Source organism: Empidonax traillii, unplaced genomic scaffold (assembly GCF_003031625.1).
Source record: "Empidonax traillii isolate 1590-97213 ecotype Southwest subspecies unplaced genomic scaffold, ASM303162v1 scaffold287:size763773, whole genome shotgun sequence".
In the NCBI taxonomy this organism is placed as follows: Eukaryota; Metazoa; Chordata; class Aves; order Passeriformes; family Tyrannidae; genus Empidonax; species Empidonax traillii.
Window position 1 is genome coordinate 518,751 of NW_020955480.1, and position 13,318 is coordinate 532,068.

The 13,318-nt window shown below is 59.4% G+C and overlaps 2 protein-coding genes across 6 annotated transcripts; one reads left to right on the forward strand and one right to left on the reverse strand.

Annotated features, from left to right (window-relative positions):
• Positions 1–19: 19 nt before the first annotated feature.
• Positions 20–11,602, forward strand: CSTF2 (cleavage stimulation factor subunit 2). 4 transcript variants are annotated; one of them, XM_027890415.1, is made up of 16 exons: positions 20–123; positions 245–323; positions 1,166–1,335; positions 1,771–1,907; positions 1,989–2,108; positions 2,209–2,364; positions 2,488–2,611; positions 2,920–2,982; positions 4,152–4,211; positions 4,800–4,941; positions 5,307–5,458; positions 5,756–6,033; positions 6,434–6,559; positions 6,699–6,824; positions 6,951–6,958; positions 11,590–11,602. In XM_027890415.1, the coding sequence occupies exons 1-14, from the start codon at positions 66–68 to the stop codon at positions 6,819–6,821; spliced, it is 1,788 nt and encodes a 595-aa protein (XP_027746216.1). In that variant the 5' UTR covers positions 20–65; the 3' UTR covers positions 6,822–6,824; positions 6,951–6,958; positions 11,590–11,602. The 4 variants fall into 4 exon arrangements, with proteins under 4 accessions (XP_027746216.1, XP_027746215.1, XP_027746217.1 ...); XM_027890414.1 differs by lacking the exon at positions 11,590–11,602 and having other exon boundaries at positions 6,951–7,145; XM_027890416.1 differs by lacking the exons at positions 4,152–4,211; positions 11,590–11,602 and having other exon boundaries at positions 6,951–7,145.
• Positions 7,716–12,627, reverse strand: NOX1 (NADPH oxidase 1). Of its 2 annotated transcripts, none has more exons than XM_027890420.1 (13): positions 12,370–12,627; positions 11,333–11,428; positions 10,816–10,926; positions 10,645–10,729; positions 10,426–10,568; positions 10,224–10,348; positions 9,849–9,987; positions 9,657–9,749; positions 9,264–9,490; positions 9,021–9,183; positions 8,749–8,895; positions 8,407–8,531; positions 7,716–8,245 (listed from the first exon to the last, which is right to left on the reverse strand). In XM_027890420.1, exons 1-13 carry the CDS (start codon positions 12,412–12,414, stop codon positions 8,119–8,121), a joined length of 1,626 nt encoding a protein of 541 aa, XP_027746221.1. In that variant the 5' UTR covers positions 12,415–12,627; the 3' UTR covers positions 7,716–8,118. The 2 variants fall into 2 exon arrangements, with proteins under 2 accessions (XP_027746221.1, XP_027746220.1); XM_027890419.1 differs by having other exon boundaries at positions 10,167–10,348.
• Between the last annotated feature and the right edge of the window lie 691 nt (positions 12,628–13,318).

Sequence of the window (13,318 nt, forward strand, 5' to 3'; positions counted from 1 at the left end):
GGGGCGGGGACGGAGGCGGAAGCGGGGCCGGTGTGTGCGCGGACCGGAGGCGGCCCGGCGGAGCCATGGCGGGTCTGTCGGTGCGGGACCCGGCCGTGGATCGGTCCCTGCGCTCCGTGTTCGGTGAGGGGGGCCGAGGGGACGGCACGGGGGCGGGGACGGGGCAGGCGGGCATCCCTCGGGGTACCCCTCGCCGTTGGGTCGGTCCCAGCGCGCTGACCGGCGGCTCCGCCTGTCTCCGCAGTGGGGAACATCCCGTACGAGGCCACCGAGGAGCAGCTGAAGGACATTTTCTCGGAGGTCGGGCCCGTGGTCAGCTTTAGGTGAGAGCGACCGCCGGCCTCCCCTGCGTACCCCCAGCTGGGCCCAGACCGGGCTCTGAGGACGGCGGAGCCGGGAATCCTTAACGTTGGAAAAGCCCTCTAAGGCCATCGAGTCCAACCGTTCCCCCAGCTCTGTTGCCGCTAAACCACGTCCCCAAGTGCCACATCTACACGCCTTCTGAGCATCCCCAGGGATGGTGAATCCACCGCTTCCCTGGGCAGCCTGTGCCAGTGCTTGACAACAAGTGACGAGGTTTTCCCTAATATCCAGTCTAACCCTGCCCTGGCACGCCTTGAGCAGAGCAGTGCAGCATCTGGGGGGGTTGTGAGGCTGTGCCAGGTGTGCTCAGGGACTGGCGGGCTGTGCCTTGGTCACCTGGAGTTGGAGCACATGGAGAACAACAAAGGGACATGGGCTGGAGGGGCCACTCTGCTGTGGCAGAGGAGTGCTCAGGCCCTGGGCAGGCTCTGTGCTTCTCACTCCCACCCCAGTGCCTCCCAGGGGTGTTTTCCAGGTCCTGAAGCGCTCTCAGTTAAGGGCTTGTGAGCTCCAGGAGCAGCCAGTCCCATCCTGTGCCCCTATAAGCTGCCTGGTGGGGTCAGAGGAAGCACAGAGTTGCTGCACACCAGAGCTTTGGGAACACCCCTCCTAGGAACCAGGAGACCCTTTGGCTCTGGCTTAGGGATGACTTAACCAGCCTAAGCCTGGTGTGGGTGCTGTCACTGCTCCCAGCACACCCGTGGGGTGTATCCCAGCAGCTCCTCCCTTGCTTTGGGAGCCGTGGGTGCTGCTGGGTGCCCACCCTACCCTCAGCAGTGGTGTCCCTCCCCTCCCTGCACAGGCTGGTGTATGACAGGGAGACGGGGAAGCCCAAGGGATATGGGTTCTGTGAGTACCAGGACCAGGAGACGGCGCTGAGCGCCATGAGGAACCTGAACGGGCGTGAGTTCAGTGGGAGGGCCCTGCGCGTCGACAACGCCGCCAGTGAGAAGAACAAGGAGGAGCTCAAGAGTGAGTCTGAACTCTGGGGTGGGCAATGCTGTCAGAACTTACTTGTTCTAAGGGGTGTTGTGAGTGGCTCCCCAGAGGGGTGTGTGGGCTCAGTGCTGTGTTTTTCTTACCAGGTCATCACAGGATCTTTTAGGTTAGAAAAGATCTCTTAAGATCAAGTCCAAACTTTGACCAAACACTACCTTTTCAACTAAACCACAGCACTAAGTGCCACATCCAGTCTTTTCCTAAATGCCTCCAGGGATGGTGACTCCACCACCTCCTTGGGCAGCCCATTCCAATGCCTGACTACCCTTTCTGTTAAGAAATTCCTCCTGATGTCTCCCTGTTTTTACTGCCTTCTTTTCCCCATAGTGGGGTGGTGCTCCCCTCCTCATGACACCATTACCCACAGTCAGTTCATGTTGCCATACAAGGTCACCAACTGTGTTTCAGGCTTGGGCACAGGTGCCCCCATCATAGAGTCACCCTATGGGGATCCTGTGAACCCCGAGGATGCTCCCGAGTCCATCAGCCGGGCGGTGGCCAGCCTGCCCCCCGAGCAGATGTTCGAGCTCATGAAGCAGATGAAGGTGAGTGCAGGAGGGCACAGCTCCCACCGCCACTGCCCTGTCACACCTTGTCAGAGCACTGATCTGTGCATGTCTTCTCAGCTGTGTGTCCAGAACAGCCCCCAGGAAGCCAGGAACATGCTGCTGCAGAATCCCCAGCTGGCCTATGCTCTGCTGCAGGCCCAGGTGGTCATGAGGATTGTCGACCCCGAGATCGCACTGGTTCGTGCCTTGCTGCTCATCTGGGGTCGGGAGCATGTTGGTGGCAGCCTGTGTGGAGAGGGAGTGAGAAAGAACTCCTTTCTCTTTCTTCTCCCCCTAGAAAATCCTACATCGCCAGACCAGTGTTCCTCCTCTGATCCCAGGCAACCAGCAGCCAGTGCCAGGGCCAGGACCTGGGCCAGGACCAGGGCCTGGGCCAGGGCCCAATGCGCAGCTGAACCCGCAGAACACGCCGTCGTCCCAACCACAGCCCATAGTAAGTGCCTGCACAACACATGAGCTGTGCAGGGAAGATGGGCAGTGCCAGCTCCAGCTCTTCCAGCTGGGGTGCACACCTGGGTGACCAGACATCCCTGAACTCTCGTGTCTCTCCTGGCAGGGTGGGATGCACGTGAATGGCGCTCCTCCTCTGATGCAGCCCCCCATGCAGGGGGGAGTGCCAGCCCCAGGACAGATGGCAGCCCCTGTGCAGGGCCCAGGACCTGGCCCCATGGCTCCAGGAGGTGAGTTTGGGCTGAACCACCCCACTCATGGGCACGCAGGTCCTGCAGACATCTCCCTCTGCCTTCCCCCTGACCGAAGGGCTTGTCTTGATGAGAGCATATATGGCCCCATACTGCATGTTGTGGTTGTGGCTGTTGCTAGGGATGGTCTGGAATGTTGGATTATCTCTGAGGGGGACCAGCACCAAAGAAATAAACCTGTGGATTCTCCCCCAGGAGCTGGGATGGGCAAAGATATTTGGGGCCAAAGGAATGGGTTAGTGGTGCAGGGATGGCTGAGGAGGGGTGTGATCTCTGTCCCCTCCCAGGTGGGCTGCAGCCACAGGTTGGGATGCCGGGCGCAGGGCCTGTCCCCTTGGAGCGTGGACAAGGTAAAACTGATGTGTTTGATGCTGTGTGTGGGGTGAGCCTCCCTCGAGCGGGGCCCAGGCTGTGCTGAGCAGTGCAGAATCCAGAGCTCCTGCCAGCCACCTGCAGCCTGGCTGTGCCTGCCCTGGGGGCAGCTCCACAGCGCTGGGCTGTGGTAGCACAAGGCTTAGGCACAAAGCTGTGGTAGCAGCTCTCTGGCTCCCAGGACTCAGCCCACGCACCGGTTTGCTTCCAGCTCGTTCTGTGCTGTGCTGTGCAGTGCAGTCGTGCCCTGGAAGCCAGGGAGAGCTGCCAAGCCCCACCGAGCGGGATGTGCCTGTGTTTTCCACCTCTGCGAGTCCGTGTCTGTCCCTGTGCTTGTGCGGGCAGGCGGAGCTTGCTCTTCTCTGGTCCCTGTCCTGCTCCTTTGCTGCCTGGGTGCTGGGAAGCAGCTGGTGCGGCCACTGCGTCCTCCCGCGCCGTGCCCAGCAGAGGGAGCTTGGCCTCCGCTTTGGCTTGAGGCTTGGCTGGGAATTTCCCGGGGAGTGACGGCTCGGCTTTCCTTCCACAGGCACGGTCTGTACGGCCCAGCCCCATAGCCAGATTCCTTGTGGTCCACGTGTTGCCATGTGCCAGGGCTAGTGAGACCCACACGTTCTTGTCCTCCCAGTAACAAAGCATGCAGGCACCTGACACCCTGACTTGTATCCTAGGCCTTGTTTCAGGAACATGGTAAACCTGATCTGAGATACTTTGACCTTAGGGGTAGTTGATTCTCATTTTCTTTGGAGTGGGCAGTGTCTTCCTGAGAACAACCTGGTAGTTCTTGGCGCCTGAAAGGTTTTGGAGAGCAGAAACTTTGGGCAGGGTTAGAAGCAGGAGCTGGCTGGCTGTGTGTTGTGGGGCTAACATGGCCCCACGGAATGCCATGTCTTTTGGCAGGTTGTCTTCCTTCCCCGCCTCTCTCCCTGAGCAAGGGAAGGACCGTGCCACACTGTGCTGCCTGTGGTGACAGAGGTGGTGTTAATAGAAGAGGTTGATAAAGCCAGATCTGCAGCATCTTCTCTGTAGGTTTTCCTGGGGACTTTAGGAAGTGTGATCCTGCAGACAGCACTGTCCCCCAGGCTGGGTGCATGTGTGCACACACTATTTACGTGTCTGCTCTTTCCCTCTTTTCCTGCTGCTTGCCCAGGGAACCTGCAGCTCTCGCCCGTGGGACCTGCCAGGCCTGCGTCTATCGAACGCGTCCAAGGTATCCCAGCACCCGCCAGCTGCCTCCTCCCATGGAGCTCATAGTGGAGTGTGCAGAGAGCAGCTTTCACCCCGCTGTGCTCAGGCCTGGGGACTGGCATATCACTCCCTGTAGCCTGGCAAGATTAAGAGGAGGAGGAGGCAGGCTTTCCTTTAGGGCTGCAGGAGAGAACAGTCTAGAGCCATGCATGGAGCCTCCAGTGGAAAAGGAGAGCCTGTTTGGAGAGGGCTTTTGCCTAGGGTCCAGCCTCCTTTGACACTGCACTTTCAGGAGTCTTCCAGGTCTTTCTTTACTTGTGGCCCCACGTCAGCAGGGTGTTAATGTCCACGCTTGCAGGGATCGCCATGGGGGCACCCACGCTTGGTTTCACCTTGGGTTCCATAAGGAGCCTGAGGCAGATACAAGGAGGAAAAGGAGAGGAATAAAATCAGCAGTCAGGAAAGGGACTTCAGTGTGCTCCAGCCTTGGGTGTGGGGCTGCCTCCCCAGCAGTGCAGGCGACCCACACCCGGCCCAAGAGCGCCGGGTCGGTCTTGGCACGGCATTGGTCATGCAGATCCTCACGAGCTCTTGTGTGTCTCCCTGGCAGTGCCCATGCCAGACCCGAGGGCCCCTATGCAGCGTGGACCTCTACCTGCTAGTGGCCCGCCACCCCGAGGCCTTTTGGGAGATGCCCCGAATGACCCTCGCGGAGGGACCCTGCTCTCAGTCACTGGAGAAGTGGAGCCCAGGTGAGGGGAGAGGGAAGGAGAGGAGCCCTTGGCACTGTCCCCTGCCCAAGGGTGACCTCTCACTGAGGACAGGGATGGCACCAGCCTTCCGGGAGTCACTGCTGCCTGGTTGGAGGCCTGTGTGCTGCCGACCATGGGGGCCAGCCCGTTTCCCCGGGGACGGGACATCCCCGGGGCGATGGCAGCTGCCCTGTGGCGTGGAGACACCAGCACCTATCCCTGTGCCACCCTCACCCTCCTCCCCTGCGGCCGGCTTCGGGGGCAATCCCAGCGCTCTGCCCAGACCGTGCCAAGCCAGCGTCTGATTCACACTCTCTCGCTTTCTCTCCTCCTCCTGCTTTGCTCTCCTCGTCTCTCTGCATCAGAGGTTACCTTGGGCCGCCCCACCAGGGAGCCCCTATGCACCATATGCCTGGTCATGACAGCCGTGGCCCCCCCCATGAGATGAGGGGGGGACCCATGGGAGAACCCCGACCACTGATGGGAGAGCCGCGGGGGCCCTTGATGGACGCTCGAGGTGAGAGAGGGGGCATGAAATACTGGGTGGCTTAGAGCATGCAGGCAAGAAGTTAGAGTAGAGCCAGCTGCACTGACCTCAGGTGTAGGAAGGGGGTTTGGGCAGTGAAATGACTGACTCCAGGCAAGGAGGGACTGTCCCAGGGTGCAAGGGACTTTCTCCAGGCATGTCCCCTCTGCCCCCAGCCCTGCACCTTTTGGGTGCTTGCTAGCCCCCAGACAAAGGAGGCACAGGTTCTCTCCCACACTCCGTGCAGCGCTGCTCCCTTCGGCAGCTTACCTTGTTTTTCCTCCGCAGTTGGAAGAGATCCCCGAGGGCTGGAGCCACGAGGATTGGAGCCGCGCGGGCTGGAGCCCCGGGTGCTGGAGGCGCGAGCACTGGAGGCACGAGGCCTGGAGCCACGGGTCCTGGAGCCACGAGTGCTGGAAGCCAGGGCCATGGAGGCCAGGGTGCTGGAGCCCCGGGGCCTGGAGCCTCGAGGGCCTGGTCCCAACCCGCGTGGCCCCATGCCTGGTGGGATACAGGGTCCTGGGCCACTTAACATGGGAGCCAGTGGCCCGCAGGGGCCCCGCCAGGTACACACGTCTCTGCTCAGCTGGTTGGGCACCGACGGCATCCTGTAGATTGGGGCTGGGTGGAGGGTGTCACATGGAGCAACACCTCTGAGATGGATAAGGCCTGGGACACTCGCTCTGAGGGATCAAGGCATCTGTCCTATCTCCCCAGGCTCTTCCCATCTGCTGGGGACAGGACAAGGCTCAGGCCTCTCTCCACCTCTTCCTGGCATGGAGGAAGGAGTTTAGGAGTTGGAGGGAGAGGAGAGCACGTAAAACATGTGGTAGCCTGTCTCTCATCATGCTCAGGCACCCTCAGACTGTCCGTGGGCATCTGTCAGATCATCTATATTACCTTCCTGGATTTGTATGGCTGAGTCCAGAGACCCTTCGGTCCTTACCTCCTCTCTCTTTCCCACAGGTTCCTAACATGGCAGGGGCAGGCTTGCAGGGAGGAGGCATTCCTGGGGCAGGAGTGCAAGGAGCTGGTCAACCCGGAGGCTTTAGCCCTGGACAGAGCCAGGTCACCCCCCAGGATCACGAGAAGGTGAGAGAAGAAAAGGGAAAGGGTGAGATGTCAGGAGCAGAACTTCCTATGTGCCTTTCTGTGGTGGGGACAACCCCTCCCTGGCTCTGGTAACCTTGGACTCTGGCACGGCATGTCTCTGGCACCCTTCTCCCCACAGGCAGCACTGATCATGCAGGTCCTGCAGCTGACAGCAGACCAGATTGCCATGCTGCCCCCAGAGCAGCGGCAGAGCATCCTTATTCTGAAGGAGCAGATCCAGAAGTCCACAGGGGCACCCTGACAGGTAATATCCTTAACCTGGCCCTCAGCCTGTGCCTGTTCTGCTCTGGTAAATCAGAGATGCCCAGGATGGGGCTCTGTCCTGCTTCTCTCTATGCCGAGCTCAGTCTCCTTCCCTTCCTTCTGGCAGGCTTTGTGGTGGATTCAGGTGATGCTCCCTGGCAGCTGCTTCCTCTTGGTACCCGAGCTGGTGCTGTGTTTTGGGAGAGGTTGTGTCCCCCTCAACGTTTTTCCCTCTAATTCATCCTTTTTTTTTTTCTTTTTTTTTTTCTGTGTGTATATTTTATGATGTTTGAAATAAAGTGGGAGGAGGGTTTGAATAAAACCACGTCTCTGACTGCCTTGTTTGGTTTCTCATGGAGGCCAGAGTGGGACTCTCGGGTTCTGGGAGCAGTCTGGCCTGGCTCCAGTCTTGTCCAAACCACTTGCCATCCTCCCTTCTCCACAGCACCATGGCAAGAACTAATCATGGAATTTCTTGTTCCATGCTCTTCACAGGGGTATAGGGGAAGGGCAGGACAGAGAGCTTGGCTTTCTGTCCCTGATGGCGGAGCAGGAAGGGCTCTATATCAGATTGCAGTATCACTTACCATGCCAGCCTGCTCGAGGAGAGGTGTTTTCCCTCTTTCTTGCATATGCTGGAGCAAGGCATATGTGAGCTTTGCGTCTGCTCCTGGCCTGTGTGCTGGGGTGCCTGGCTCTGGGTGCAGGCTGGCTCATGGGGCTGGCAGGGTGGCAGCAGGCCCCTATACAGGGATGTCTGACCCTGCACCCCAGAGGGTTTGCTATCAACCAGCTGTTTTATTGCAGGCCTACAAGAGGGCAGAGCTTGGGCTGCTTCATACCTGCATGGCTGATTCACCACGGAGACTCATTGCAAAGAAAAGCAAGTTTAATTTACTCTTTTACACAAAGGACTGTTTAAACCTGGAGGAGTATGTTTGGTCCCCAATGCCTGCTCGGCATGCCTGTGTCCCATCCGTGTCCTGTGGTTCTTCCCAGCCCACTGGGCGTTCCCACTGCTCTGGCAGCAGCATTGCAGCGTGTGTCTCTGGTCTGTCAGTGAGGGGGCCATGCAGAGCTTCAGGCCCACTGGCTCCATGAGGAACCCTTGTACACCAGGACAGGCAGGCAGCAACCTTTGAACCTGGAATTTCTCATGGAGAAAGGAGTACCTTGTTGTGCCTTGCCTGGCTTCAGTGCATGCACGGATGCTTATCCCTGGCCTTGCTCCGGCACAGGAGGTGAGGTGAGATGGGCAAGGTCCCTGCCCACTGGGGTTCCAGCCTTGCTGCTACTTAGAAGTTCTCCTTGTTGAAGTAGAATTTGACCTTCCTGGGGTCCAGACTGGAGTGCTGGTGACAAGACTTCTGCAGGCTCTTTGCCAGGGCCCCCGGCCCACAGAGGAACACACCGACCACCGACCTGCAAACAGCATAAGGGATGTCAGCACCAGGTGGGCAACTCAGGGTAAAGTGATTTCAAAGCTTTTTAGGCTCTTTGCTGGGTATAGCACACTTCTCCCAAAGCCACTGCCCAGTCCAGTGCTGAGTGCCAGCATTCTGAATTCCCTGCCCACCTCTCACCTGGGGTGGGCTGCAGCCACTGCCGCAAACTCCGTGTTCCACATGGGCCGCCCAAAGATGGTTTTCTGCCTGAGGCCCGTCACCGTGTCCGTGGCGGTGTCAAAGTGAAGTGCCACGTTGTTGGCCTGGGCAGAACAGGGATGGTGAGAACGCCAGACACCCCACCCCTGAGCCCACCTCCAGTCCCTCACCATGGAGGAGTATCCACTGCTGCTCCCACCAAACACCATGCCCGGACTTTGTGCCTGAAAGCCATGCTTGTCATGCTTGCCCTGCCCCTCCTGCCTGACTCGGCAACTCAGTGTCCCCTCTTGCAGCCACAACAGCCTGTGGTCAACTCACAATGCTTGTGTCCCATCCAGTGAGGAAGAGGCGGTAGGTGAGGAAGTCTGCCTTGCCCGACTCGGCCATCTTCTGCTCCAGCGAGGCAAGCAGGTCATTGAACCAGGCGAAGGCTCCTGTGTCCCGGCAGAGCCAGTAGAAGTAGATCTGGGATGTAAGGGGAGAGGGGTTTCTCAAGGTGGAGCAGAGACAGGGGTGGAAGGATGCAATGCCAAGGACTGGGAAGCCCAGCATGGAGAAATCTGCAGTTGGTCCCATGGGACACCCTGTACCTTCTTGGTCTTGAGGGTCTGGTCACCCTGCTGGAACTTGTACCAGATGGACTTCAGGATGGAGGCGAAAGGGGTGACGCCGATGCCTGCTCCCACCAGCATGGCCACCTCGTACTGGAACACGTCTTCACTGGCGGTGCCAAATGGCCCATCCACCTCGATCCTGGCCAAGGGAGGGCCTGGGTGAGAGGTGTGGCCTCCCCAAATCCCTGTGATGGACTGTTGGGGCACTCTCCAGCCTACCTGGGCGTCTCTGACTGGAAGGTGTCAATGAGACGCTCTGTCCAGTCGCCAGCCATCCGGATGTGGATGGAGAAGAAGTCCTCTTCGGGTGCAGAGGTGAGGGTGAAGGGGTGCCACTCCAGCGGGGAGATGGCGGGGCAGTTGACGAAGATGTACTGCCCCACCTCCATGCGGAAGCCCTTCTTCTGCATTTGCAGCTCCAGCACACGGGCAGGGTGCATGACCACCTGGGGGCACAGACGGGGCTCAGCACCCAGCCTGGCTCCTGTCCCTGGAAAGAGGCTGTGGCCACCACCCCTGCCCACCTCCCCACAGCCACCAGAGCGAGGAGCTGTGGCACCAGAGACTGCAAGGGAAGGAGCTGGGGTAGGAACAGGCTCCTGCACCACCCACCTTGGTGACAACCACCTTCTGCCGCGCACGCCAGACCCGGAGGATCCGCTCAAAGACGTAGAGGATGATGGGGGCCAGAACCCACTTCCAGGACTGCGGGGATGGAGGAAGGCAAAGGGTTGGGGAGGACCAGGGCTGGAGCCTCCCGCGGGAAGGGTTTCTTCCCTTGCCCCTATTCCAATGCTGCCCTACCTCAGCAGGAATGCTCCCAAACTCAGGGTCTTTGCAGCAGTCGTGAGTGCAGTTCTGGTCCCTCTGCGTGAGGTACGGGGCGCAGCGACGAGGGTGCACCTCTGCCATGCTCTGCTCTGTCTGCCCACGCACCAGCCCACTGCAAGGAGGTGAGAGGTGAACCTGAGGGCCAGCTCCTGCCTCCCAGCCAGGGCTGAGCTGCGCTGCACAAGGCCAGCCGGGCTAGCCCACCATGGGAATGGCAGTCCACAACCCCACAGGGGCTTTGCAGCCACTGCCCCTCACTATCCTGCCTGGGGGAGTGGTGAGGAGCCTTACGCGATGCCGTGGATGACAAGGCCAGCAAAGTAGACGAGGAAGAGGTGGTGTGTGTACCAGAAGACCTCGAAGTAGTTCCTGCGGATGAACTCGGTGGAGGACGTGACCATGAGGATGAGTGCCAAAGTGATGATGACCCCCGTCAGCCCTGGGATGGTCGTGAAAGCCATGTACTCCACGGTCTGCAGGGGCGGCAGGACAGGTTAGGGGGGCAGGGGATGGGTGGTGGCAGGGGGCTGGATGCCGAGGCTGTGCTCACCGTCTCGTTAGAGTGGATGGGGTTCAGCCACTTGTCACCCTGCAGGTGCATCTTAGAGAGGACTGCGGGGAGGCTGCCGTCGGTGGCTTGTTGGCTCTGGTTGTAACGCTCCAGGTTGAAGAGGTGGGCAATGGTGTGCACGGCTGGAGAGGGGACAGGCAGTCACCCACATGGCCGTCCCCCAGTCCCCACCGTACCCCAGCCCAGTGCAGGTGGTACCTGTGAGCAGGGCCAGTGCATAGGCCACCAGCTTGTGGAAGGTCAGGTTGTGGTCCAGCTGCTTCCGCAGTGTCCGCCTGCAGCACTGCAGGGAGAGGCAGTGGCATCAGGACGGGCACAGGGACTGGGATGGGGACGGCAACGCTGGCCATGCCACTGCAGGGCACTCACCGAGCAAGTCCCACGGAGGAAGGAGAGGAGGTTGCGGCAGACGGGCAGCAGGATCAGCATGCTGTTGAAGTTGAGGCATTTGGCTGATGCTCGAGCCCACGCCAAGGCAGACTGGGGAGAAGAGAGGGGTGAGCACCACCCTTGGTACTGTAACTGGGAATGGCTCAGGATGGGGCCAAGTGATGCTGAACTGGGATTGAGTGATGCCAGCCTGGGGACTGGGAGGGAGCAATGCCAGACTGGGATGGGGACTGGGAAGGGAGAGGCTGAACCAGGAGAGGAGGACTGGGAGGGGGTGGTGCTGGACTGGGCTGGGATGTTGCTGGGCTTGGGACCAGACAGGGATCAAGATAGGGACCAACAAGGAGCAATGCTGGGCTGGGGATTGGGATAGAATGGTGGTGGACTGGAAGAGGATAGAACAAGGAAGGGGCATGGGATGTTGCAGCCCCCACCCCACACTCTCCAAGAGGCATGTGTGCCTGGGCAGGCAGGGTGCTGTGGGAGAGCACCTTACCCCGAGGATGGCCCTGGTGTAGAAATATCGATCGTCTTGGTCAAAGAACAGAAAGTAGTATGTGAAGAGGAAGATGTTGATGCCCAGCCAGGCTGCCTGTGGGGAAAAGTCAGCCTCATGAAGGACCCTGGCTAGAGAGCCCCTCACCCTGCAGCATGCAGGTGCAGGCACAGCCAGAGGGTGTCAGGACAGCACATCCCCTCCTCTTCCCTTATTAGCTGCAGCATCATGCATAGGTCTGGGACAGAGGGCCAAAGGTGGGGAGAGGTGTGGAAGCCCTGTGAAATTACTGTCTTGTCATCCACAGCCCTCTGCATCACTCATGAATGAGGAAGGAGGAAAGGCAGGAGCAGGCAACACCCGTGTAACGGGAAGGCAGGTCTGGAGGATGGTTCACCTAGCCCCACCATACCCTGCCTAACCCCACTGCACCCCACACTGGCCCCTCTCACAGCCACTGACTTTTTGCAGAGCTCCCCATAAAAACACTCTGCCTTCTATTTGTTTTTTGGTTTGTTTGGGTTTTTTTTAGGTAACTTAAAATAGTCCAACTTTCTGTAAACTCCCATTTCCCCATGTATTCATAGCTCCCCATGCAGTGCCAACCAGTCGATGGGTCCTGGCCAGGCATGCCCTGTTACACTAGTGATGCCACAGCACAGCACTGGCAGACGGTCCCTATGGACCATCTCCGTCTCCTCACCCTGGCATGGGTTCTCACAGGATCCTTCTGCTCTCATGAGGGGAGAAGAGCCATGTGGGAGGCTCCCAGACAAAGTGGGCAAGATAGCAGCATTTTTTAGTTTTCCAGGACCTCCCTTTCCTCTAAGTTGCATTTCCCTTAAGAGTTCAGTTTTCCAGACCCCCTGCCGGGGTATGCAGGTTGGCTGAACAGACGGGACGCTTCTCTCTTCCCACAGCCCAGCCCCCAGACAGCCCATCAGCCCCCATCTTTCCCACGAGCCCCCCAGGGCCTGTAGCCCCCACAGCCCCCTGCACTGCCCTACCCCTGTGAGCCCCCCAGCCCAGACACTCACGAGGACGGCGGCCGAGAACCAGTGGTTGACCAGCCAGTTGCCCATGGCGCGATGTCCCTGCTCCTGCCGCTGCCTGCCCGTGCCTGCCGCTGCCTGCCCGAGTTTTATGGAGGGAGCAGGCGGTGCGGCAATCCCAGCTGCGGGAACTGCACAGCGGGGACTTTCCCCTGAGAAGCCTTTGAGGAAATGCAGGTAGTTTCAAAGGCCACCTTTTCCAGGAAGGCAGGGCTGACCTCATCGGCCAACCCCAAAACCAGCCCCCTGCGCTGGCCGGGGATGGCCCCCAGCTGAAGGTCCCCTCGGCACACACGGCTGGGTGCGGGAGGGCATCAGGCTGCTGCTCTTGGGGTTTTGCAATCTTTGAGGACCAAAATGGGCTTCTTTTAAGGTAGGAATTTCCTGGCGGGAAGAAGTTGCGGAGAATCCATCCTGTGACCAGCTCAACTGATGTGCTGTTTCCTGACCTCCCTCACCAGTCTCCACTGCCCCTGTTTTACAGAAAAAGTGCTAAAGGAGGAGAAGCATGCGGGGGACACTGTGCCAGTGCCAGAATCTGGCCCAGGGATCCATTACAGGGCAGGTGAGTTAAAACGGAACACCAGCAGTGCTGCATCTCTGTGAGCACCAGGGGAGATTGTTCTGCTACCCAAACTGAGCTGACCGCATAAATGGGTACTGGGGGAGTGGGGTCACACTCCTGGTTTGGGGCCAGGATGCCTGGGTCCCATCAGCATCCCTGCTGTTGTGCCAGCCATCTTTCCCCTCCTGCCTGCCCTCCACTGGAGGCCTCAAGCTCTGCAGTGCCCAGCACTCCAGCTAGGAACAGCAGCCAGTGCCAGGGCCCTGAGCTTGGAGGAACAGGTTGGACAGGATTGCTCTTTGCTGGCATTCTGGTTTCTTCTGGCCCACAGCCATGGCCACGCTGACGGAAGTGCAGGATGAGGCCAGC

What these genes read in the sequence shown, in the direction of transcription:
- CSTF2 (XM_027890415.1), top strand. Translation starts at nt 66, where the DNA reads ATGGCGGGTCTGTCGGTGCGGGACCCGGCCGTGGATCGGTCCCTGCGC. An exon ending in TCGACCCCGAGATCGCACTG is followed by an intron (nt 2,109 to 2,208) that starts GTTCGTGCCTTG and finishes TTCTCCCCCTAG; the next exon opens with AAAATCCTACATCGCCAGAC. An exon ending in GTCTATCGAACGCGTCCAAG is followed by an intron (nt 4,212 to 4,799) that starts GTATCCCAGCAC and finishes TCTCCCTGGCAG; the next exon opens with TGCCCATGCCAGACCCGAGG.
- NOX1 (XM_027890419.1), bottom strand. Translation starts at nt 12,414, where the DNA reads ATGGGCAACTGGCTGGTCAACCACTGGTTCTCGGCCGCCGTCCTC. An exon ending in ACACCAGGGCCATCCTCGGG is followed by an intron (nt 10,927 to 11,332) that starts GTAAGGTGCTCT and finishes TCTTCTCCCCAG; the next exon opens with TCTGCCTTGGCGTGGGCTCG. An exon ending in CTTGTCATCCACGGCATCGC is followed by an intron (nt 9,988 to 10,166) that starts GTAAGGCTCCTC and finishes ACCTCCTTGCAG; the next exon opens with TGGGCTGGTGCGTGGGCAGA.